Source organism: Rana temporaria, chromosome 4 (genome assembly GCF_905171775.1).
Source record: "Rana temporaria chromosome 4, aRanTem1.1, whole genome shotgun sequence".
NCBI classification, from domain to species: Eukaryota; Metazoa; Chordata; class Amphibia; order Anura; family Ranidae; genus Rana; species Rana temporaria.
Window position 1 is genome coordinate 228,141,200 of NC_053492.1, and position 24,082 is coordinate 228,165,281.

A 24,082-nucleotide genomic window follows, 5' to 3' on the forward strand; every position below is an offset into this window, starting at 1 on the left:
GATGAAGATAATGTGGAAGGACTTCCGTTTGTGTTCCTAGCGGACGAGGCTTTCGGGCTTGGTCCTCACCTCATGCGGCCTTTTCCCCAGAGGACCCTCACCTCAGAGAGGAGTGTGTTTAATTTTCGGTTGGCCAGGGCTCGGAGGGTAGTCGAGAATGCCTTTGGGATACTCACCAACCGGTTCCGCCTGTTCAGGACATCGATACATCTGGCGGAATATAAATTGGACACCGTTGTATTTGCCTGCTGCATTTTGCACAACTTTTTACGCAGGCACTCCCAGACGTACCTACCCGACATCGGTTCTGAGGCAAGACTACCCTCAGATCCCCTTCCCGGGCTGGACACTGGTCGCGCTGGCTTGGCCCCCCAATCAGCTCGTGAGGTACGCGACAAATATGTTGAGTACTTCATGGGTCGGGGGGCCATTGCTATGCCAGATCATATTTCTTTCTAATTCGGCCCCCAAAGAAAGGAATATTCTAAAAAATAATAAATAATTAGACCATTGGACTTTATACAGTTGTTTGTCATTAATGCTTTTTCTCTTTTTCTGTCTTCCTGGTTCTCTAACTAACTTCTTCAATTGTAATGCATAATTGATTTCTCCACTTTTAGTAACTAACCACATTTTGCACATTATTCACTCATCTACAAACAGGGTATTGAGTCTAGAAATAAGAAGCAACTCCATTTGTAAATGTTGAGGTCAATTTTTTTTAATTTTTGCTTGTTCATGACCCCAAAAATAATTTTATATTTTTTTCATTACTCCCTGCTTTTGTACTTAGGAGTCTTCAAAATTTTTTTAAAATTTTCTTTTTTTTTTCAGGTAATTCAACCAAAAATATTATGCAGATTATACATTTATTAACAAGTTCACTTTTTTTTTCATCAAATATAGTTAGATTTATTGTTTACATATATATATATATATAGATTATATTTGGTGGGGTGTTTACCGCCTTAATTTTTTTTTTGGCCATATTTTTTAGGCACAAAAAACAATAATTTTTTAACCATTTTTTTTTTTTTTGGTGTGTTTTTCTAAAAGAAAATTTTTAGGTGAGAATTTGGAGTCAAATCTCTACTTCACTAAATTCAGTGATTAGAGAGATTTATAATTCTATATATATATTTAAAAAATTTTTTGGCGTTGTTTATTCTTTATGGTCTAAACTTTATAGTATCCCAAAATGTTCAACATGGTCAAAAAGTAACAAAATCCAATTCAAAAAATATAAAAACTCACAACAGCAGTCAGTCATGGTGTGCTTTCACACTGGAACACGCCAAAATTGGAAGATACACACATTCAGTGCAAACTCGCCAAATGTCATTGGTTCAACAGACAAATGGCCACATGTGCTATCTGACATCATGGGTGATCAATGTCTGTGTTTTGTGGGAGCAAACCCTTCCTCTCAACTACTTGAGGATGGAGGAGGGGGTTGGACCCACAAAGCACAGACATTAGATATTCTGTGATGGCAGATAGCACATGTTGGCACACTGTGTGTGTATATTCAAATTTTGGCGTATTCATTATTCAAACTGTAAAAATGTTTGTGGGGGCGGGGGATGGGCGGGGGGTGTTTCAGTCTTTGACACGGCCCATCATGTCAATAATGTTCTTAAAATTAGATTCGATCACCATCATTCTTTGCCGCATATTGTCCATTTCCGTGCTGCATTCCAAAAGGACATTTGTTACATTCTGTTCCATGAGAAACATCCTTTCACGCATATTGTGCATTTCAGTGCTGCACTCCATTACCTGCTGAATAATTATAGCAGCACTTGCACGTGAAAATATTGGCACACCATCCTCCTCCCCTAAAACAACAAAAAAAAATGGCATTTACAATATTATTTTTCAATGAGGCCTATCTACATATGTTTTTTGGAATCAAGCTAGGGTGACACTGACCTGATGGGCTTCTCCTTTCCACCTCTTCGACATCTTCTATCACTCCTCCTTCTTCCACCACCTCCCCATCATCTTCTATCACTCCTCCTTCTTCCACCACTTCCCCATCATCTTGGACTCCTCCTTCATCCATCAATCCACCTTCTTTCAATTCGCCAAATTGTTCTTCCGCCACTTGCCCTTCATCTGCTATGACTTCTAAGTCCAAAATTACTTCTTCCTCCTCTCTTCCTTCCTCCTCTCCTTCCACATCCTCCTCTCCTTCCACATCCTCCTCTCCTTCCACATCCTCTTCTCCTTCCACATTCTCCTCTCCTTCCACATCCTCTTCTCCTTCCACATCCTCCTCCTCCTCCACATGTTGAGATGGCAGATTTTGGCCTTGTCTGGCCCTCTCTGCCTCCTCCAAATGCTGGCGACTTCTTTCCCCTGAAATAAACCAAAAAAAATGTAGACTCATCAGCACACAGATATTGGAGAGCATAAATCGCACACATTGCTTAGAAGATGCTTTCATTTAGTTACTTTTATCTTTCACCAAACCTACATTTTGCAATTACTTCTATATGGCAAGCTCTGATCCTGCCCCTTTTTAGCAAAGTGACACACATGGATGTCCCCCCTAAACTGTATTTCTGGGAGACCCTACCAAAACCCATTTTTGATTTGGGGAGACACAGGTGCTCTGCATTGCAGATGTGAAAACATCTGCTTTATTACCACTGTTTTTAGAATGAATCCTGTTTGCCTTTCCCATTCTCATACTTTTTTTTTCTAGAACTAGCTTTTACACAATGTTTACAAACAAAGTTTTTGGCCAGTGAGCCATGTCCAGGTGTGTTGTTCCTGTAATAACCGAGCCTTTCTGATAAACTATGTGATGTTACGTTGTTTACTAAGAACACTGTTTGTAAATATGTAGTTATTTATGTTCTAAAAAATAAATAACAACATGTCTTTAAAATTACAAGCTGGCCAAGGAGGCAGATGGTGAAATATACATGGCAACACATTATTGCAGACAATCACCACCCCCCCCCCCCCCAAACCCAATATATATTTACTTACTTTTACGCAGAATTTTAAGTATTTTCTTCATCTGATGTGGCTCCCTCAATTTTAAGTCTGACCATCGTTTCCTCAGCTGTTCCTTGGACCTGGTGATCCCAAACATCCTCTGCATTCTCCTCGCCACCTTGTCCATAATATGTGCCTTTCGGCGGTTAGGGGTCTTGTATGGCCCTAATTCCCCATCATAGTCCTTCTTTCGCATGATGTAAACTAACTCCACCATTTCCTGGAACCGCATATTAGTGGCTTTATATCTTCTTTTCCTTGATCGGGACGTCCCTGCCTCTGTCCCTTCACTTGTGGCATGAGAGCATCGTGCCCGCTCGTGTGACATCGCCATCTTTCCTTTCCCACAGAGATTATGGGCGTGGAAAAGATGAATTCTTACGCCATGGGCGGAGAAGAGGGCGGCGTTTAATACATACGCGGAGTGTAGAGAATGCAAACAACGTGTTTACGTCCGTTACGCGGAGAATCTTCGAGCGCATCCAGAACATACACAGTTAACGCCATATTTCCTAAACTCATTGATTAGGGGCCTCGCAAAGGTGACGAGGGCGGGGTTTCATAAATACGCGGAGTGTTTAAAAGGTTTACGCCGTGATTACGCATCTTACGCGGTAATTAGGCGAGCGTGAGAAACGAGGAGCGAGAGACAGGAAGGTAAGGAAATTAAAAATGTGATCAGCAGAGGCCTTGAAAATGTAGACACATGGGATGGGGGTTTGGGCTGTTGGTTGCACCCTTTTTAAGCTATTCTGTCTATGGGGTACCACAATGTTATTTTGGTATCCAAATGCTTTTGGACACCTCACAAAATAGAGATGTGAACAATGCTGTACCTCATTGACAAGTTTTTGAATGGTGTATTCAGATCAGGCAAAGTATTGTTCAAGTGTTGGTTGTACAGAGGTCATTAGGAAGTGTCTTTTATGTCATCCATTGTCAGGGGCATGAGATTTACACAGGAAAGAGTGCCTAGATGAATACTGTCATTTGTAAGCATTGTTTATTTTTCAATATTAAAAATATTTACTGCAATGTTAACAATGGCTCTGCATCTAGCAAATCAATGTTTGGTACAACCAATGCGGCCGAGCTGACAATCATTGTTTAAACAAGAGAGACTGTGTTTGTAATTAGATATAGGTAATAAATTTAAAGACACATATTATATCAAGGTCAACGCTGATCCTTTTGAATATTTATTTTTCTTTGGTTTATGTTTTTTGAATCTAGACTCAAAAAAAAATATCATATTTCAAAAAGTAAAATGGACCAACTACAAACCAAGGAAGCTATAGAGGCCTTACTACAAAAATATCAGGACACGCCCATCCTGTGGAATTCAAAACACGCATTATATTGTAATAAAGATGTACGAGCGGCAGCACTAGAAGAGCTAGCAAACTATATGCAAACATGGGTGCCAGGATGCACTGCCAACATGGTGAAGGATAAACTTGCCAACCTCAGAAGCACATACAGGAGAGCATACAAAGCTAATAAATTAAAAAAATCGGGAGCAGCAGCAAGACAAGCAAAGGAACCCAAACTGTGGTATTATAAACAGATGGCTTTTTTGCGGGACGAAATGGAAGGCAGGAAAACGATGTCCAGTCTTTCTTCCAACCTTTCCTCCATGCTACCTTCCAGCGGACCTTCCCCAGATGACCACAGCCCTGCAGAGTCGGAGGAAGAGGGCCTGGCTGACAGAGATGCAGATCTGCCACCCTTCGATGAGGAGGTATAGTAGTTTCCTCTATATTTATGGCGTAAATAATTCTTGGTGGATTAATGATTAGATATTGTAAAAATAAAACCAAGCTGGAAAAAAGCAAACAAAAAGGTGTACAGACAAATAGGTGTCAGGGATGACAACTGCAGGGGTCAGAAGTAGAGTGTATTCAAGTAATAATGAACAGAAAATACTGAACGAAAAACATGAAAATGAGTGTGGTTTTATTTAGCGAAATTGTAAAAAAATTCTTATTTTTTCCACACAGGAAGAAGAGATCAGCCAGGAGGTGGCAGATCCTCAGGTGTCTGTCAGCCAGGAGGAGGCCGGGGTCAGTGGCAGCCAGGAGGAGGCCGGGGTCAGTGGCAGCCAGGAGGAGGCCGGGGTCAGTGGCAGCCAGGAGGAGGCCGGGGTCAGTGGCAGCCAGGAGGAGGCTGGGCCCAGTGGCCTGCAGCAGGTCCACCCGGCCAGGAGAACCACCACCAGCCAGTCTTCTCCCCCCCAGGTGAGGCCATCAGGCCGAAGGAGGCAGTTGAGGCCTGTGGAGGAGGCAAGCCTCCGCATGATCCAGGAGGCAAGCGCCATCATGAGGGCCCCCCTCAACCCCACAGAGGCCTTCAGTGCCTCATTGGCCCATGATTTAAATGAAGGGGAGGAGGACCAGAGAAGACTGGCAAAGGCCCTGATGAACCAGGTCCTTTGGTGGATGCAGAGGGGCCTGCTGACCCCAGACACTGGGCTATGTGACCTGGCCCGGCTTGCGGAACACCATCCTCCTGCTGCCACATCAACCCCACCTGCAAGACCCCGTGTTCGATCCGCTGGAAGGCTGCCTGGAGGGAAGGCTGGAAAGAGGAGGAAACGTTGATTTTCTGCCTTCCATTTCCTTCCACATAAAGGACATCGTGTTTGTACTACCACAGTTTGGGTTCCTTTGTTTGTGTGCTGCTGCTTCATATTTTTGTGTTTGGCTACTGAGGCTTGGAAGTTTATCCTTCACCATGTTGGAAATGCAAGTTTGCATATAGTTTGCTATCTATTCTAGTGCTGCCGTTCTTTTTATTTTTTTGTGATGACATTTGCCTGAATAAAAGGCCTTTTGCTTTCATTTGAAAACATGTCTATTGTTTGATATACTGTGGGGATTATTAGGCAGCAAACCTTTAATAAATATACAATGGGTAATTTACAAAGGACACACTCCTTGGGGGGGGGGGGGACATTTGGTGTGCCAACATGGTTTAATATTCTCTAATGAAACACCAAAAAAAAAAAAAAATTTTCAAAAAACATGTAAAAAAAAAATAGTTTAAATGGTGACATAACTAGAAACAAAAAAAAAAATTAAAAAAAAATGAACATTCCTTTACAAAAATGACTACTCTAAATTATGGAGGACCACCAACCAAAACACACGTCTGGCATAGAAAACATTATTAAAGGATTACATCACAAGCAAGAAATGTGACATTTCAGTATGGGACAACTCTATTGAAATTGCATCAGCAAGAGAACGGGGTTATTCTAGCAAGAGAAGAATTAATAAAACGAGGCTTTAAAATGTGGTTTAGTGCGCCTTTTTAAGACATTGTTCTCTTGCTAGAATAAAAGGTTTCTAATGACGAATGTGCCATATCCCAAAGAAACGCGAGTTTTACCTGAACGAGCGCTCCCGTCTCCTCATTTGGACTGAGCATGCGCGGGGTTTTTGTACGCTGCTTTTGTGTACAGACGACCGAACATGTCTGACGGACACGATTCCAGCAGACTGTTTTAAAGCAAGACCAGGAAACAGTTGTTCGTTGGAAAACGGTCTGGCCGACGATTGTTTGCTGGAATTCTGTACGTTACTGCCTACACACGAACGAACATGTCCGCTGAAACTGGTCCGCGGACCAGTTTCAGCAGACATGTTTGGTCGTGAGTACGAGGCCTGACTGTGCAATTTAAAATACATCTTTGCAACCATATACACATTTCTTCTGTTAAACTTTATTAAAAAAAAAAAAATCAAATACACTAAACATTTCCTTTATCACTTTTAATTTTTAAAAGTGTAGTTGTTGAAATCTGCCATTTAAATTTTGTTTATACATATAAGACATTTTGTAGTAGCTTAAAAGAAGACATCGTAATATTGCACAAGAGGTGGTTAAAAGAGCATGTCATTCTAAATGAGAGTTTCTAACATAAATTTACTAGGCTTCTTCTATGGAAGAAATCTTGTCTTCTATACAGCACTTGTCAAACACATCTAACAAATGGTAATAACCTTTGCCATATCTCATTTTACTACATAAACAGCTCAAGCTAAAACTATAAATGGTGGAAAGTTTAAGCCGCATGGCTTGCATTATCAAAACTGTTAAACAATTATTTTCCATCGCGTCTGGATAGCGCTATCTGTTTTGTGAGAAATGTTGGAAAGATGACTTTTTAAGGGAGATCTTACACCAGCAGGTCATTAAGAGATGGTGTGCTAGGTGATGTTTTAGCTTGCAAAATGTTTCCACAATTGCTTGTCAACCATTTTGGAAACTGTACTATTTCATGTATACATTGCTAATGGTCGTAAAAAGTAAACTAAGTGTTAGCTCTGCGACACTGAGACCGCTTTAACAAAAAGGGCAAGCTGAAATTTATAGTACTTCATTGCTCAATAAATAAAATATGTTTACTTAGAACAGACTTTGTTAAGTGTAATTTAGATTTCTGCATGTGCATATTGCATCAACAATTTCATAACTGCGCCTTGTAAACCTTTGGATTTCTAAGGAATATTTCTGACATTGTGCTAACACCAAATCATACCTTTCTAGCTTGTGTACATATAGTCTGAACATAAAGGACTTCATAATGAAAGTATTGCCTGACACTGCTTTTTAATTTATAAACTCCATAATGCTCTTATTAAGAGCATCCCTTTTGTACGTTGTAAATGTAGCAATTACATTTTCTTTAAAGGCTATGGACATACTCCCACAGTTGATGTACCCAGGCAGTGCACACTATTACTAGGTGCTGATTTTGACCTACAGTATAGAAAATTTGGTCTCATTTAAATTTACATAAATGGAGACCTGTGCTGTTTTTCAACTTTTTTCAATAATTTTTCAATAGTGTTTATTAGCAGTTTTCTGCATTATCGGTTTTTAGCGTTTTTTGAAGAAAAAAAAAATATTTTGTTCATGGGAATAAAAACGTTAAAAAACACCTTTATCGTTGTTTATCAGCGTTTTTCAGCATTAGAGTGTTTTTACAGCTGAAAAACATCTCTCAGAACTAGGGCTGTTACTGATCAAAAATGTTCTGTTCGATTAATCGTTTTTTTTTTTATCGATTAATCGACTAATTTCGATTAATTATAACGCACATACAGATCCAACTACTTTTAGCTGATCTCCTTGCAGGCTGATTCCCAGTGCAGCGACCAACCACTGGAAAAATGGAGAGCAGGATACAAAAAACACACAAAGCATAGCATTAAAACTTTTATAGTCTTCAAGTAGGTAACAAAATAAATATTGCACTGGAGATAAAATCAATGTAGCTACATAAACTGTAAAAATGGTGCGAGTAATATCAAACGGTAGCAAAAGCAGTCATAAAAACATGTAGCTAAGTATGATACTGGTATAAAAATGTGTACAACGATGCCACTGCTGAATCCAGATGAGGAGGGGTTAACATCAGTCCGTCGGCATGTAGATGTCCCATAAAGGGAACTATCACAACTCCCAGTGGATGGTTGTAGAATCCCAGGTTGATAGAGGGAAGTGATAGAGGGAAGTGTAACAGCCCTTGTGTGTGGCAGATAGTAAGGTCCCCCTGGCATGCAGATATGAAGGCACAGCAAAGGAGCCCTTCAGATGGACACGGCAAGCCCCGCCAGTGTCCGTGACGTTACTGGATCTCCGACGGAACTTCCTGAAGGCCCAGAAGCCGGCGGAGAGGTGAGTACCAATCAAAATAATTTTAATCGATCAAAAAGATTTTGATCGATCAAAAAAATTAAAGATTAATCGATTAATTAAAAGTTAATTTGCACAGCCCTACTCAGAACCACTATTTTTTTTTTCACTGCTCAAAAACGCCACTGCCCAAAACTGCTGATAACAGTCTATGTGTGCATGGACACATAGGATAACATAATGGACTGTAGAAAAAAATGTCTACAGTCAAAAACAGCTGCTGTAAAAACGTCAGAAAACATCCAGTGTTCATGAGGCCTATAAGTCACTAGACCAGCCAGGTAACTGGCATTTTCAGAACGAGAGGTCAGCATTTTTTTTAAAATACATTTCATCTATTTATTTTATTTCTCTTTGCCTTTTTAAATTACATTTGTGTTAAAGTAATCAGAGGCACAGCTGGACTGGCCACAGTAAATCTGGCTCACCAAACGCCATCATAAAAATATCTCACTAGAGACTTTTTAAAATGACTGATTCAAATTCAGTATACTGTATATACTACTAATGTAGTAATTGTGTACCATTATTGAATGCAATTGCCATCCTTTTGCATTATCATGTTGAGGGATGTTCCTTTCCATGTATTGACCCCAAAGCAGTCTCCTGGTTTCCACCAAATTATTTTTAATGTCTGCATAGAGCACAAAGATACTGTCTACACACTGGGTGTTTCCATGAATTAATATGTATACTACAGTATATTTATTTTTCTTCATACTGTTTTGGAGGTCTGTTGTTATTTCACCAACACTGCCAGTATGGCATTCTTATTTATTTTCCCTATCACCTAGTCCCAGTTATAAGTGCTGGCATTGCTCTAAGACAAGACGCAGGCCAAGTTTTTTTTACCCAATGCTTGTTATATAAGGCTACCATATCGACATGCTGTACAAAACACAAAGAACCTGATCTAACACATTATACGCAGAATACAGTATTGTATGTAGGACAATGGGCATTAGAAAAGCATATCATTCCTGTTTGATTTTCAAGTGTATCAAAGTGAGGTGAGCATCATCTGTTTCTGTTATAGAGAAAAAAAACATAACATGAAAATTAAGCAAAATGGTCCATTTCAAATGAAATTTAATTATGAGCATTTCAGACTAAATCAACAACCCATAAATATTACAAGAGGTGATTTTAGGTTAAATGATATTCATTTTTTTCTTCATTCTCTAAATAGGTTTAACAGCCAAAACATTCAAATACCAGATGTGAACATCTTAGAGGTTTTTTTTTTAAACACATTCTTTGGATCTTAGAATAGTCCACATAAGTGGAGTACAGCTATGTAAATAGCTGTTTGCATAAAGTTCATATTCAGGTGTACTTTAGGGCCTTCTTAATTGCAAAGTGATGCACTGTGCCCCTACCAGCCTGCCCCAATTTACGCACCTACTCTCAAGAGTTAAAGTATAAATAGTTGATAGGATTAAACATATATTTATTAGTACTTTTAATAAAATACATTTTAAACAATATAAAAAGCATTCCATAAATCAAAGACTAATCAAAACAAAGATGCAGTACAGGGGTGGAGGCAGAAGGGCATAGTGCAGGGAGGTCAGGAGGTCACAATACTGGGATCAGGAGAGCAGGACGCTTCTCAGGACACAGCCATCCTGGGACAGCTTAGTAAAAAGAGTGACTGGCTGGGCAAAACCGGGACAGTTGGCAAGTATAATGTAATGGAAGACAACAGTGTTGCCAACCGTCAATATTTTTACTGGCAACCAGTAAAAACAGGCAATTTTCTCCTGCCAGTAAATGCCAGTAAAAGTTAAAGGCTGCCAGTAAAAAATATGGCTGTGACGTTCGGCTTGGTCCAGAGCTGGCTGAGACCATCCGAGTGTCTGCTACAGTGTGATCTGGCGGCTCTGGTCAGAGGCGGTGCCTGAGCATGTTGTGTGATGTCATGGTGCAATGGAGCCAAGCAGAGCGGTCAGAGCCTCGTGTGCAGGTCTGCAGTATGGGAGCAAGGCGGGCTGGGACCGGGGCCATCAGTGCTGTTTAGACTGGAGTGGACTGGTTTGGAGAGAGACTGTCACTGTGACTCAGGAAGGGACATGTTGTGTCAGTGAGGTCTCATCATTGTCTGTGCTGCTGAACACTGCTGTCAGTGTCACTGAGTAAATTTTATGTGTGTGTGCCGTCCATTCTAATTTCTTGCCCTCCATTCTCTTGTCCCTGAGCTACTTACTTACTATATCGAAAATAAAATAAGAAATATGCTTTTTGCCTTATTATCTACCTTAAAACATATTGCTAATTGCATATTGTACTTGTTTGTAGCCTAAATACTCTAATTTGCACCTAAAACTGTCATTTTGTAACTTTTGGGAATGGCAGTAAAAACTTGGCGTTGCCAGTAAATTTTGGGTGGTGTGTCAGTAAATTTCAATCTGGTATGTTGGCAACACTGCAAGACAATCATTGGGCCCCCAAGCACCTGGGGCCCCTGGGCAATGCCAAGGGGTGTCCATGCATTAAGACAGTCCTGGTGTACATACTAGCATTTACCTATAAATGTCAGCTCTGTTTCACTTCACTTCTTTTGAAACATAGTGGGGTTGATTTACTAAAGCCAGAGGGTGCAAAACATGGTGCATGGTAGCCAATTAACTTCAGATTGTTCAATAAGCCCAGAGGCGATTCAGTTCGCATGTGCCGCGCTATATAAGTTTTTCATTCATTCATTAATTCAATAAAGCTTTTGACAAAAAAAGTAGAAGCTGGTTTCTATGCAGAGCTGCACCAGATTGTGCACTCTCCTGTGTTAGTAAATCAACCCCAGTATCATTAAAAACCTAAAACTATAGTAGGGGTAACAAATGTTTATTAAGTGGCCCGGAAAATTCATCCGATTCCAGATACTAGGTTTCGGCTGTAGATTAGGAAACAAGGTGGTCAGTTGCCATGGACAATTTTTGTGTTTTCTTTAAGTTAAAGAAACGCTACATGAATAGATGTCAATATATCTGGGAATCAGAAGATTGGGCACATTGGATACTTTTAACAAATCACAATATTCCCGTTCTCATGAAACGAAGACTGCCCATTCTGCAGAGACTCTTCTAATATATAAATTACAAGTGCCACTATTATTTTATTTTGGAAATCAAGTAAATATGAGCACACATAACAGGAGACTGAGAAAATCATAATTTACCTGAAAGAAATTGATTTAGTTTGCTCATTTACAGATATTTACAGATTTATTTGCTTATCTCTATACCTATGGTAAATGTTATCTGTCACCTACTCCCCACAACCATCAACCATCCATCTACACAACCTTAACCAATCAATACAATAGCAGAAGGTATTTCTTCCACGATAATATCTGTTGGCATTGCCTGTGCTTTAAAGAAATAACCTTGAGACCTAATGTTTTTTTTTATTTTTTAACAAGGTAGTGAAGAGTAAAGGTGTGTTGTACCTATAGCAGCCAAACACGTTTTACCTTGTGTCTGCTTTTATAACGATTGAAAGATTGATTTGCGGAAAAAAAATGCAGTGTTCTTTGACTTGTTAAATAGAGGTCTCTGTGGTCAATGGAATGATCTATTGTTAATATATACAGATCTGTAATACTTTCCAAAAACAATTTTTTTTTTCAGTTGAATTGGTACATTGTACTCAATATCTCAATACTGTATCTCATCCATGGTCACTGAATTTAGTCAACGGAAACACAGTTAGATAGTTAGTTTACACATTTGCATTCCTTTACTTGTCTGCAATATATATATATATGCCAGAGCAATATAAAAATCTAAATTATAGTTTTGTTTTCTTTGTCTTTTTCAGTTTTCTTCTTGTCTTCAGCTGCTTAATTCTATCAGTGTTTTCCACCATCCCTGAACATCAAGAACAAGCTTCATATTGCCTCTTTGTCCTGGTAAGTGATAATATTAAAATAACCACCATAAGTGAATAATTTGACAAAGTAGTTCAAGTCTGCCTATTTTAATATATTTTGAAAATGTTTGAGAATTACACTAACAAAGTAAAGCTGGCCATAGATGGGTAGAACTTAGACTGACATTTTTTAGAAAAATAACGTTCTAAGAAAGTTCATTAATTTTTCTAATCATTAGTGTGTTTCAGTGAAGTCTATTTATTTTAAAATCAAATGTTAAATACAAAACCCTTAAAACAACATTCAAATACTCTTAAAAATGTCCTGATAATTTTCAAATAAACTTACCTAAGACTTTTCCTAAGAATTTTTTTTCAAAATTCTTTTCCATTTATGGCCATCTCTAGCCTATAGCAGATACTATCGATGTGACCTAAATTGATTTCTAAAATATGTACAAAATTAGATTCTAAAATATAAGTCATACATTGACACTAGACATTTGCAATTTGTTTTGGGCTGAAGGTAAATTTGGACACATTTTTGGTTATTTTGAGATTTGGTAATTACTTCTCACCCTGAGCTTGGAGATAACAATATATGTTTTGTAGGGTGCTATGTTAATTGTTAATTATTCCATCATGCTCTTCCAACACATACCGTATTTATCGGCGTATAACACACACTTTTTCACCCTGAAAACAGAGTGAAAATAGCATGGGCGTTACTGCATAGCGTCTTGGGGGGGGGTGCGATCTCAATCGAGCAGACACCACCAGAGACAGCCCAGGGGACCTGGGAGTCCCGGGACACTCAATCCCGGCATTGCTGAGCTCCGCGGCAGACATGCTTCGGTTGCACTGTACACAAAAGCCACAGTCTAACTCTCGCAGCCGTCAGAGCATAACCATGGTAACGCTCTGCACTGCTCGCGAGAGACTGACAGGAATCTGTGTGGATGACAGAGCTTGGACCCGGCCAGGTACGAATTCTTTAAAAAAACTAATTGAAAAAAAGAGAGTCTGCCCAGGGGGGAGAGCAATAAAATGTAATGCCAGCAGGGGACAATGAATTACACTGCCTGACAGGGGGGGAGGGGGAGCCAAGAGACACACACAACACACACGGTCTGACAGCCCCCCTCCCTGCAGAGTTTGTGTCTCTTTGCCCTCCCTTGTCAGGCATCAGTGTGTGCACTGGTCTTAACCACTTCAGCCCCAGAAGGATTTACCCACTTTTTTTGTTAAAACAGTTGCTTTTACTTTCAAATTATTTTATTTAAATATTTACCTTATAAGTGGTATAAATGTTAATAAAAAAAAATTTTTTGAGCTACCCTTATTTTGCATCAAAGTTCTATATTTAAAATTGTATTTTTTTTCCTGAAACTTCCCTCTTAAATTGGGGTGCGTGTTATACGCCGGTGCGTGTTATACGCCGATAAATACGGTATATACATACTGTGATCACTTGGCCAGTTATATTGTGACGTGTTGGTTGAGCAGTTTACTATGCCCTAACATATTTTACATTTTGTACATATATTTCTCACACTCTCCATGATTTTTATGTTTCCAATGTTCTTAACAATATTCTCTATACTTTCAATTGCCATACCGTAGTGTGCTACGCTTTCAGTCACTTGTGTCTCTTTGCGAATCCTTTTTCCATCGCTTAGTTGGTTACATTGTTTGTATCCTCTTCCATTCTTGGTTTACATAAATGCATTTACTTCACGTAACCACCAGAGATAACAAGACATATACAATATATACACCTTGAGGGTCCTACTAAAAACAAAAGTAAAAGTATCAGGATGTCCATTTGGTCATTTATCCATTTCAATATAATTACCGCATTTATGTGTTTTCTGTTGGGCCATTGACATGACAAGAGTCAGACATTAACTGAGCCATCGAAACACATTGATGAGATTAGATCATGACTATATTTACATTACATCAGATTCAGGACATTTCCCCCCCTTTTACATACATTTCTTTACATATACTCATTCTTATTAAAATATTTTTCAGTGTAGGTTAATACTTTATGCAACACAGGAATAATTTCCTATATTTAACCGTACATAATATGTATTTTATTTTATTCAATACATCGATCAATTACATTTTTGATGGTCTCACGGGACTTTTGATTTTTGATATTTGATTTTGATCTTCATTATGATTGCACATGTGGGACTGTCCGAGACTTCAGCATCTCCTATATATTGCACCCTTAATGACCCGGTGCATATATGTTTTTGCTCTTTCCGTCAGAATTTTTGCTATACATGTATATACAAAGATGGATTTTTAGTAAACATATGCAACGGCTTATCAATGGAACCTGAGAGAGACAAACATTTCCTTTATGTATTGACATTGACATTTACATTTATATTAAGCCTTGGCTTGATCTTTTTAACATTCCAACACCTTTTATGTTTAGGAATTTTTCTCATTTTTACCTCATTTTGATCGCTGTATTTAATAATAATTTTTACAACAAAAATTAAAGATATATTTTAATTTTTACTATATATTCTTTATTTTTTAATCTTTTTTCATGTTTCACATACATACATATTAGTAATCTACACTTATTTGGACACATATATATTGTCACCTTACTGTTTGGTTTACACCTTGCGACTTTTTCTAATAAATAGATAAATGAACGACACACATATACATACATATATATATATATATATATATATATATATATATATATATATATATATATATATATATGTATATATATATATATATATATATATATATATTTATATATATATATATATATATATATATATATATATATATATATATATATATATATATAAACGTTTTTCTTCACCTTATCATTATTTATCACCTGAGCCTTCTTTTTATAAGTATGTACTCATATACATTATCATCATTATCAATACACTTACACTCTTGGGTTTTACTATAATAATTTATTCATTGTTCTTTTATCATCCTTTATCCTCACCATATTATTCCTGAGTCTCTCATTATATATTTATATTTTTATACATATATACACTTTTATTTCTAATTAAGTTCTACTATTGTCACGTATATATACAATATAATTTGATTTTACTACGAGAGTTCCCAAAGTGGATGGGAATACACATTAATGTTCAATTTACCACCAATTTTTGTCATAATGACACACCTTTGTTTGTTCACATATACATTGATTTCATGTATGTATATCAGTTTTATTAGATTTCATTTAAGTCTTATTTTTAATTACTTCATTTTATTAGATTGATTTTTCAACGTGTGTGATCTATTCATTAATTTGGTCCACTCTTGCAGGGGATTATCATCGCTGTCAATCAATTGATTGATTACACATAATTAGCTATGGCTGGTCACAGGCAGTGGTGGATCATGTGGTTGTGATTGTCTTTTAGATAGGCGTATATATTTGGAATGTATTTAATTTTGTTTTAGCTATGACTAAGCACTGAACTCCAGTGTGAAACGCGTCAGCTATATACCCCACTGCTTTCTGTGCTTTGTAGTGCTGTTTTCCTTTTTTTACCATTAAAGGCTACCTTTTAAAGTTTTTTTTGGTGTGCGGCTGTCCATATTTTCTTTTTGAGTTCTGCTTTGAGATTTGGATGTTTCAAAATCTCCGAATGAAATAGTAAAGAATTTTCTTGAAATTTTCTTAATTTAGTTTAGTTTATTAATTTTCTAACAAAGTCCAAATTTTCTGAACGATTTGAATTCGGATTGGTCGAAAAATTATGAAACGATTTGAATTCGGTGTGAAGAATAGCTGGTTGTTAAGGAACGATATATATATATATATATTTTTAGAAAGGAATTGTCAGAAACTCATGCTGTGTCTTTAGTCACTTTTTATACTTTTTTGGGGGACGGATCCCCATACTCGTTCACATAGGGGAGCCTTGTTAAAGGGGGCTTTCAGATTCCAATAAGCCCACTGCCTGCATACCCCCAAATCAATATGGGGACAAGGTGCTTTGGGGTGGGGGGGCAAACCCAATGTTGAGGGCATGTGGCCTGTTATGGCTCAGGAGGTGGGGGGCGCTCGCTCGTCCCCCTTTCCTAGCCTACTGTACTGTAAGCTTGGATAAGGGTATGGTATTGATTTTTGGGGGAACCCCACACCTTTTTTTTCAAATTTTGCCATGGGGTTCCCCTTAACCACTTCCCTACCGGCTCATTGCAAAATGACGCCGGCAGGGACCCTCTCTCGATCCGGGTGGACGTCATATGACGTCCTGTGTTCCCAGCGATCTAGGGCGAGCGCACGCCCGCGGCAACGCTCGTGACGCGGCGCGAGTGCCCGGCACCCGCGATTGCCGGTAATCACGGCAGGAGTGTGGATCTGTGTGTGTAAACACACAGATCCACCTCCTGTCAGCGGTGAGGAGACCAATGTGTGTTCCCAGTACAGAGGAACACACATCGGTCTCCTCCCTTTGTAAGTCCCCTCCCCCCTACAGTTAGAACACACCTTAGGGAACATATTAACCCCTTCAGCGCCCCCTAGTGGTTAACCCCTTCCCTGCCAGTCACATTTACACAGTAATCAATGCATATTTATAGCATTAATCGCTATATAAATGTGAATGGTCCCAAAAACGTGTCAAAAGTGTCCGATGTGTTCGCCGCAATGTCACGGTCACAGTAAAAAATCGCAAATCGCCGCCAATACTGGTAAAAAAAATTATTAAATAAAAATGCCATAAATCTATCACCTATTTTGTAGATGCTATAACTTTTGCGCAAACCAATCTATATATATGATTATTGTGTTTTTTTTACCAAAAATATGTAGAAAAATATGTATCGACCTAAACTGAGGAAAAAAAATGTTTTTTTTAAAAAAAATTGGTGATATTTATTAAATAAAAAGTAAAAAATATTGTGTTTTTTTTAAAAAATTGTCGCTCTTCTTTTGTTTATAGCGCAAAAAATAAAAACCGCAGAGATGATCAAATACCACCAAACAAAAGCTCTATTTGTGGGGGGAAAAAAAACATAAAGATTTTGTTTGGGTACAGTGTTGCATGACCACGCAATTGTCATTCAAAGTGCAACAGCGCTGAAAACTAAAAATTGGTCTGGGCAGGAAGGGGGTGAAAATGCCCTGTATGGAATGGGTTAAAATCCATACAAGACCCGAAAGAGATTTTTTTTCAGAATTTTCTATTGCCGAAATTCATTCGTTTACATTTCAGCTCTCAGCGGGGAAGCCTGATGACAGCTAATGAGTCATCGGTTGTACAGGACACAGTGGCTGGCTTTCCGACCCACTCCTTAACCAGCTATTCTTCACACAGAATTTTAATGAGTCAATCGTGTTTTGACCGATCTGAATTCGAATCGTTCTGAAAATTTGAAATTCGTTAGAAAATGAATAAACAAAACAAAATTAAACTAAACGAAACTAAACAAATTCCGAAACGAATCAACTAAAAAAAATTAGTAACATATAGAAATCTATCCGAAACTAAACAAATGTTTCTGTTCTGCACATGTCTAATTAACACACAATGGTGATCCACAACCATGATGAACATGCAAATGTAAATGCATTCTGCTGTACAAAACTATAAAGTATATGCATGTTTTGGATTCATCCAGTCCAAGTATGACAGTGTATTAGTCCATAGATTGATTTTTTTCTTGGGATAGCTAAGTGTTATTCTTGTTTTCATTATTGAAATTTTAGGATTCTAAAATTATGATGGGAAGTTTGTATGTGACATTCATTTTATTAATGAATGGGCTTTGAAAATTCACCTATGGGTGTGAGTGTGCCTCCCAGAATAAATGGTAGGGAAAAGTTTTTTTAAACAAAAGCACCCTTGGTTCATTATCCCTATGTCCATTGAAGTTGGTATCAAAAAAGTGGTATTGTGCATACAATGTCTCTCTGACTTTTAATATCTTTAGGCTGGCCATAGATGGATTGAAATTTGGCCAGTTCAACAGGATCAACCTTAGTACAACCGGCCTGTCAGGTTTTTTGTGTGATCACTGCCGGTGGCCATAGCCACCGGCTGTGGTCACTGCATTCTGTCTCCCACTATCAGAATACAATAGACTGTATTGATGGAGGAAGCAAGCAATTTCCTTTCCTTAAACCTGAAAATTGCATAATCTATGTCTAGCTTAAAGGCTAAGTTCACCTTAGGAACATGTTATGCGTTCTACCTGCTTTATGGGTGGAACTTGTAACATGTTCTTTCAGCTACTCCCCAATTCCTGCACTCCCCATGACAGAAGGCTGGGGATCAGTGTTTGAAAAGAGTGTGGCAGTGCAGGGGTCTGGGTCAGTCTTGTATATACAGTAGGTCATTGTCAACTCAGAACTACTACTACTACTTCTGTGCGATTTCAAAGTAGCATATCAGTGTGATTTGCACTGCCAATTTCATTGCGGCAAAAAGTAGTGCAGGAATCTTTTTCATGATTTGCAGTGATTTGAGCGGTGTCCATGACAAGTCGCACTGTTGTGACTATGTGTGTATATGTTACTTTTCCTGTACTATCAGAACTGCTTTTTTAGGGCTTGTTTGTAATAGCAGCAAGGACCGCTGCTCCTCTGAAAAGAAATTCATGCTCAGATTGCTTTTCTGGGCAATTTGACGGGCAGTAAAGACGCAATATTTTGCCTCTTCACCACTTATTTTAACCCCGTAAATGCAGCATCACCACACCTCAACTGCATGCAATTCACACAGTTGCAGGGTGGTTGCAGTGCAGCCCCATTCACCTGGGGGTATACTTCCAGGCACGGCCTTAGCTAAAGTGTGATCAGTTGGGGGGTGGTAAAAACAGCTCAACCACATGGTTTTACTGACCCCCAACCTCACATGTGAACAAGCCCTTGGTTCACATTTGTGTGGCTGTGTGCTACGTGTAGGGCAGCCCATTCGTTTCAGTGAGCTGCCCTAACCGCAGAAATGCAGGGAAAAAAGTCCCTGACCCTTTTTTAAAAAATGCGCCACGCCAAAATCCTGCATTTGCCGATGTAAGGGGGAACCATTAGGAAATAATGGCACCCCTAAAGTGAAGACTATTTGTTTGCGTGTCAGGAACGAATGTGATTTTTTGACTGGATTTAGACAGGGGTGCCTTGAGACTAAAAATGCTTTTGAAAGGCGAGGTCGACTGGAAAGAGGTTGGTATATACTGATCAGAATTGTGGTGCGGAAAAAGTACACTTTCAGCCTGGAACTCTAGTTAGAGTTAAGAAACCTTGCTTACTGAAACAAGGGAAATCCAAAAGTTCCCTTAGAGTGACAAGTCAACAAGGCCCTATACACCTATAAAAGGCCTGATGGATCATATGGAATGTAAGTTGTCTTGTACCTTTTAGGCATTACTTTTCAGAAAGGACACTTTGCTATTCCTAATTTTAACGACCAAATCGGTAGTCTACAACTGCTCTGTCTCCTAGCTTAAATACATACAGTTTACCTGAATTTACCTACAGTATTTAGAGTTTCATGTAATCACTCCTTGATGGATCATTTAAATATTTGACTGAAAACATGTAAGTGCATATAAACACCAAATATTTGAACTGTCCTCTTGTGATTGTCAAGTAGATTGAATAGCTGAGGCATTTAAAACACGAAGAAAGGGATTGTGATGGCATGTCATTTCCTTTCAGCTGCAGAATGATACTTCATGTAAGACAAGTTGAGTACTCTCACTTTCAGTCTTGAGTGATATATGGAGGGAAGTTCTGCAATCCCTGGAGGTATAACATATTCTGTCTCCAGGATGCACATAGCTTATACAGAGCCTTACTGCACAGGTGTTCAGTATCTTTCTGCACACTGCTGGCTCTTCTTACAGTAGGCTAAACAGAGTCTTGTGGGATCAATTAACCTTTACTGCTCTCTGACATGTTACGGCTTTTGATCTTTCTTCCTGTCATATCAACACTTCACTGAACATTTGATATCCCCTGGACACTTAAAACAGGGATAAATATATAATCCATGATATTTCTAGAGTACGTTTTATCTGAGATAATGCAGTCTATACCACTGTTATGCTATCTGAACATGTAACATTCCATCTTGTTTATAAATTGAGTGCTAGTGACCAACGGAGAAGAGGCTTCTCTCTCAGGACATCTGTGAAAGGGTAAGGGTTATATAAAGTGCTGAGTGCTAAGACAAATGTCTTTGGTGCTTTGGCGCCTAACAGGAAGTAAATAACTGGGTAACCTTGCTGTACTGAGACACATGTCGAAATTCTATGTCCTTTCTATCATTAGGCTGTCTGAGTACCTAAATATGGCACTGAAAGAGGAAGATTTTAGGTCCCATTTACAAATCGTGTAGCAGGAACTCAGGTTCCGGCTCATGATTTTAAAAGCACGATTCACACTTGTTTTCAAGTGTCTCACACAGGGCAGACCATTTACTTGAATGGTTAGGATGAAGGAAAAAAGCTGGGACAGCCACACTCCAAAAAAACTCCTCCTTTAATTAAAAATCACAAAATGAGCTATGAAGAAGCACTAAGGCATAGTGCGAAACGTCAGCTTTTCTTTTGTTGTGCTGTTTTTTGCTGTGGCATGTATTTTGTGATTTTTAATTAAAGGAGGAGTTTTTTTGGAGTGCGGCTGTCCCAGCTTTTTTCCTTCATCCTAACCTGCATTTTGATTGCACTGCCTGCACCCTTGGCTCGGACCACAGGAATCAGATTACCTGGTTCTCTTTGAGCGGTTACCCACTCTCTCATTTACTTGAATGGGCTGCTCTATGTGCATTTGTTGCACCAAAGAAGCTCATGGACCAAATTTTGGTCATTTTATACACACATTTTGCTGCGATTCTGGGGACTGCGATTTTGTTGCATGACACTCAAGGTAAAATTGTACCACATTTGGGGTGCAATTTAAGAGGGATGGCACCCAAACATGCATCATGTGTTTTGCCAGGATTTGGAATCACGGGCCTGATAGCTACTGTGTACTCTCTTTTTTACATTTATGATGGCATAACCATAACCAAAAATAAAGTATTATTTGAATTGTAGAATTGAAAGAAAACCTGTAGCTATATACCACCCATAGTAGGTATCCTTGGATATCCAGATCAGCATAAAGAGTAGCAAGGCCAGCTTAAGTGAGCCAGTGATCAGTAATAAAGTTTAAACAAACAAGTGTTGGAACTGCACTGGCAGAGTGCAATTACAGTAGCAATGCTAATCAAAGACCAGATGGGAATGCATTGTCCAAAAAAAAGGAGAATGGTAGCAGAAGGAGCAGGGGAACAAAGTTGGTTTGCAGAATAATTATTATGGGACGGGCCGTACTTTGAGATGTTCTTCTGCCAGCTGTCATTGGGGCCCTTTTAGAGTATGTGTGCACTTAACCTGTCCCAGTTAACATGCATGCAGTATAGGTACAGTATAGGTATGGTATAGTCTCGGCACAGGTGGATTTGGTTTAGATGTGGTAAAGGTTAGATACAATGCATTATATCATTGGTAAGGTGCAGTCTAGGTTTTGAATAAGTGCCTTATAGAGTGCAGTATGGGTCTTGTATGGATTAAAGTGTTAATAAACCCAGTAACATGAAGATAGTTCACCCCCCCCCCACAGTGCCCACAGCTTATAAATGTTATGTTTACATTGAAGTACTGCCACTATATATATTTTTGGTATATAGTCCACCAAAGTTCACCAAATGTATTAACAGCCATTCTTTGATCTTCTATGACTCTCAGCTCAAACTCCGAAAATTTCACCAAAAAAAGAAACAAGCCTGTCATAGTGTAATATTGTAAACACACCCCCTTTAAGGAAAGACATCAGCTCTCTTTGTATAAAGATGGCCAACTTCCGGTTCCAGGTGAGATTACGTAACGTGGCTCTGCCTCTGGTGTGTTTTGTCATGTGATCAGTGACTTGCTCAGTAAATGTGTCAGGGGTGGAGCCAGGTGATTGCCATCACACCTGGAACCAAAAGTAGGCTATCTTTATACATTCTAAGAGAGCTGATGTCTTTCCTTTGTGGAGTGTTTACAATATTACACAGGAGGTTTGTGAAAATGGCTGGAGTTTGACCAGAACTTCATAAAAGATCACAGATTGGCTGTTAATAAATCTGGTGGATTAATGCAGCATATATCTATTCAGGTTACAGGGTAAAGCATACAGTGGAATCTCGGATTACCAGCATAATCCGTTCAAGGAGAATTCATGTAATCCAAAGTACTCGCATAGCAAAGCGAGTTTCCGCATTGAAGTCAATCATTAGTTCCGCATTGACTTCAATGGAATGCAATACCGCATGTGGCCAGAGGCGGGGGGGGCCTCAGGAACAGCCGGAAAGGCCCAAAGACAGTTCAGCTGACCTCAGCAAACCTCGAAAAGACTCCATTCCCGAGCCTTTATGAAGTTTGCCGAGTTGAGCTGAGCTGTCCTCGGGCCTTTCCGTGCATTTCCGAATGACGCCGATTGGCTCTGGCACCCTCCACCTCAGGCCAAACGTGGTACTGCACACCACTTTGGCCTGAAACCTGCTAGTTTTGCGAGACAACACTTGCAAACCGAGTTAGGATAATTTAAAATACAGTGCTCGTATTGCGAAATGCTCGTTAACCGCGTTACTCGCAGTCTGAGGTTCCACTGTATATTTAACTTACCTTAGTGTGGGTCTAGCCTTGGTAGGTAGCCTCAGTAAAATGTAATAAATGCACCAAGATTTAAAAAAAAGTGTACATCAAAGCCCATAGAGCATTGCAACCATGATTGATGTGTCTCAGTTACAATGTACAGAATCCTGCATTGTTTACCACCAACCCCAGGCACAGAGGTACAGGTCTGTACAGAGGTACTTCTGTTATAGGGTTGGAGGTAGTAAACTATTGATTACAAGTGTGGCGACATCATCGCGCTTGTGCCAGTGTAATCTGTGGGCCCCTCTGCCTCGTTGGTAGATGGACTTTTGTAGTCTTCCCAGTCACATATCTCTGTGAAATGATAATGCACAATAGGGGGTGCTGCTCAAGACTCCAGCTGGGTCCTCTTCTGTTGTACAATGCTAGGAGTGCTGGCAAGGACAGAGCTCATCCAAGCTACAATGATACAAGTGACAAAAAAGGTCCTATGTGCAGCATATCACTGCAAGACCCTGTGGATGTGTGAAATGACAGCCTCAACCCAGGCTCCAGTTAACCCACGCCCCAATGCATTTCACTCCATCCCCAGAGCTTACTAATGGGTAATCCCCATGTTATGGAGCCACACACAGCTGCAGTAGATTTAAATAAAATACAGGATGCTGCAGGGGGAAGTTCCCACAATTCTGGTAAGTGGTGAAGGGGTAGTTTGAGGGTGAGGATTGGGAAAGGTGGCCATGTTTCATGTAAGACCCTAAATATTGGTGTGACATGAAACATGATGGTCCCAAAGGTGGACTGCATATGTATTTCTATACAATGGTACCACTACAAAACCAAACAATGT

The 24,082-nt window shown here is 39.2% G+C and overlaps 1 protein-coding gene across 2 annotated transcripts in view; it reads left to right on the forward strand.

Moving 5' to 3' along the window:
* The window catches only part of KCNQ5 (potassium voltage-gated channel subfamily Q member 5), a 751,481-nt gene that overhangs the window by 556,544 nt on the left and 170,855 nt on the right, over window positions 1-24,082 (forward strand). For both annotated transcript variants that reach the window (XM_040349943.1, XM_040349944.1), the window contains exon 2: window positions 12,529-12,619. In XM_040349943.1, coding sequence (XP_040205877.1) covers window positions 12,529-12,619 — 91 coding nt within the window. The remainder of the gene's footprint in view (window positions 1-12,528; window positions 12,620-24,082) is intronic.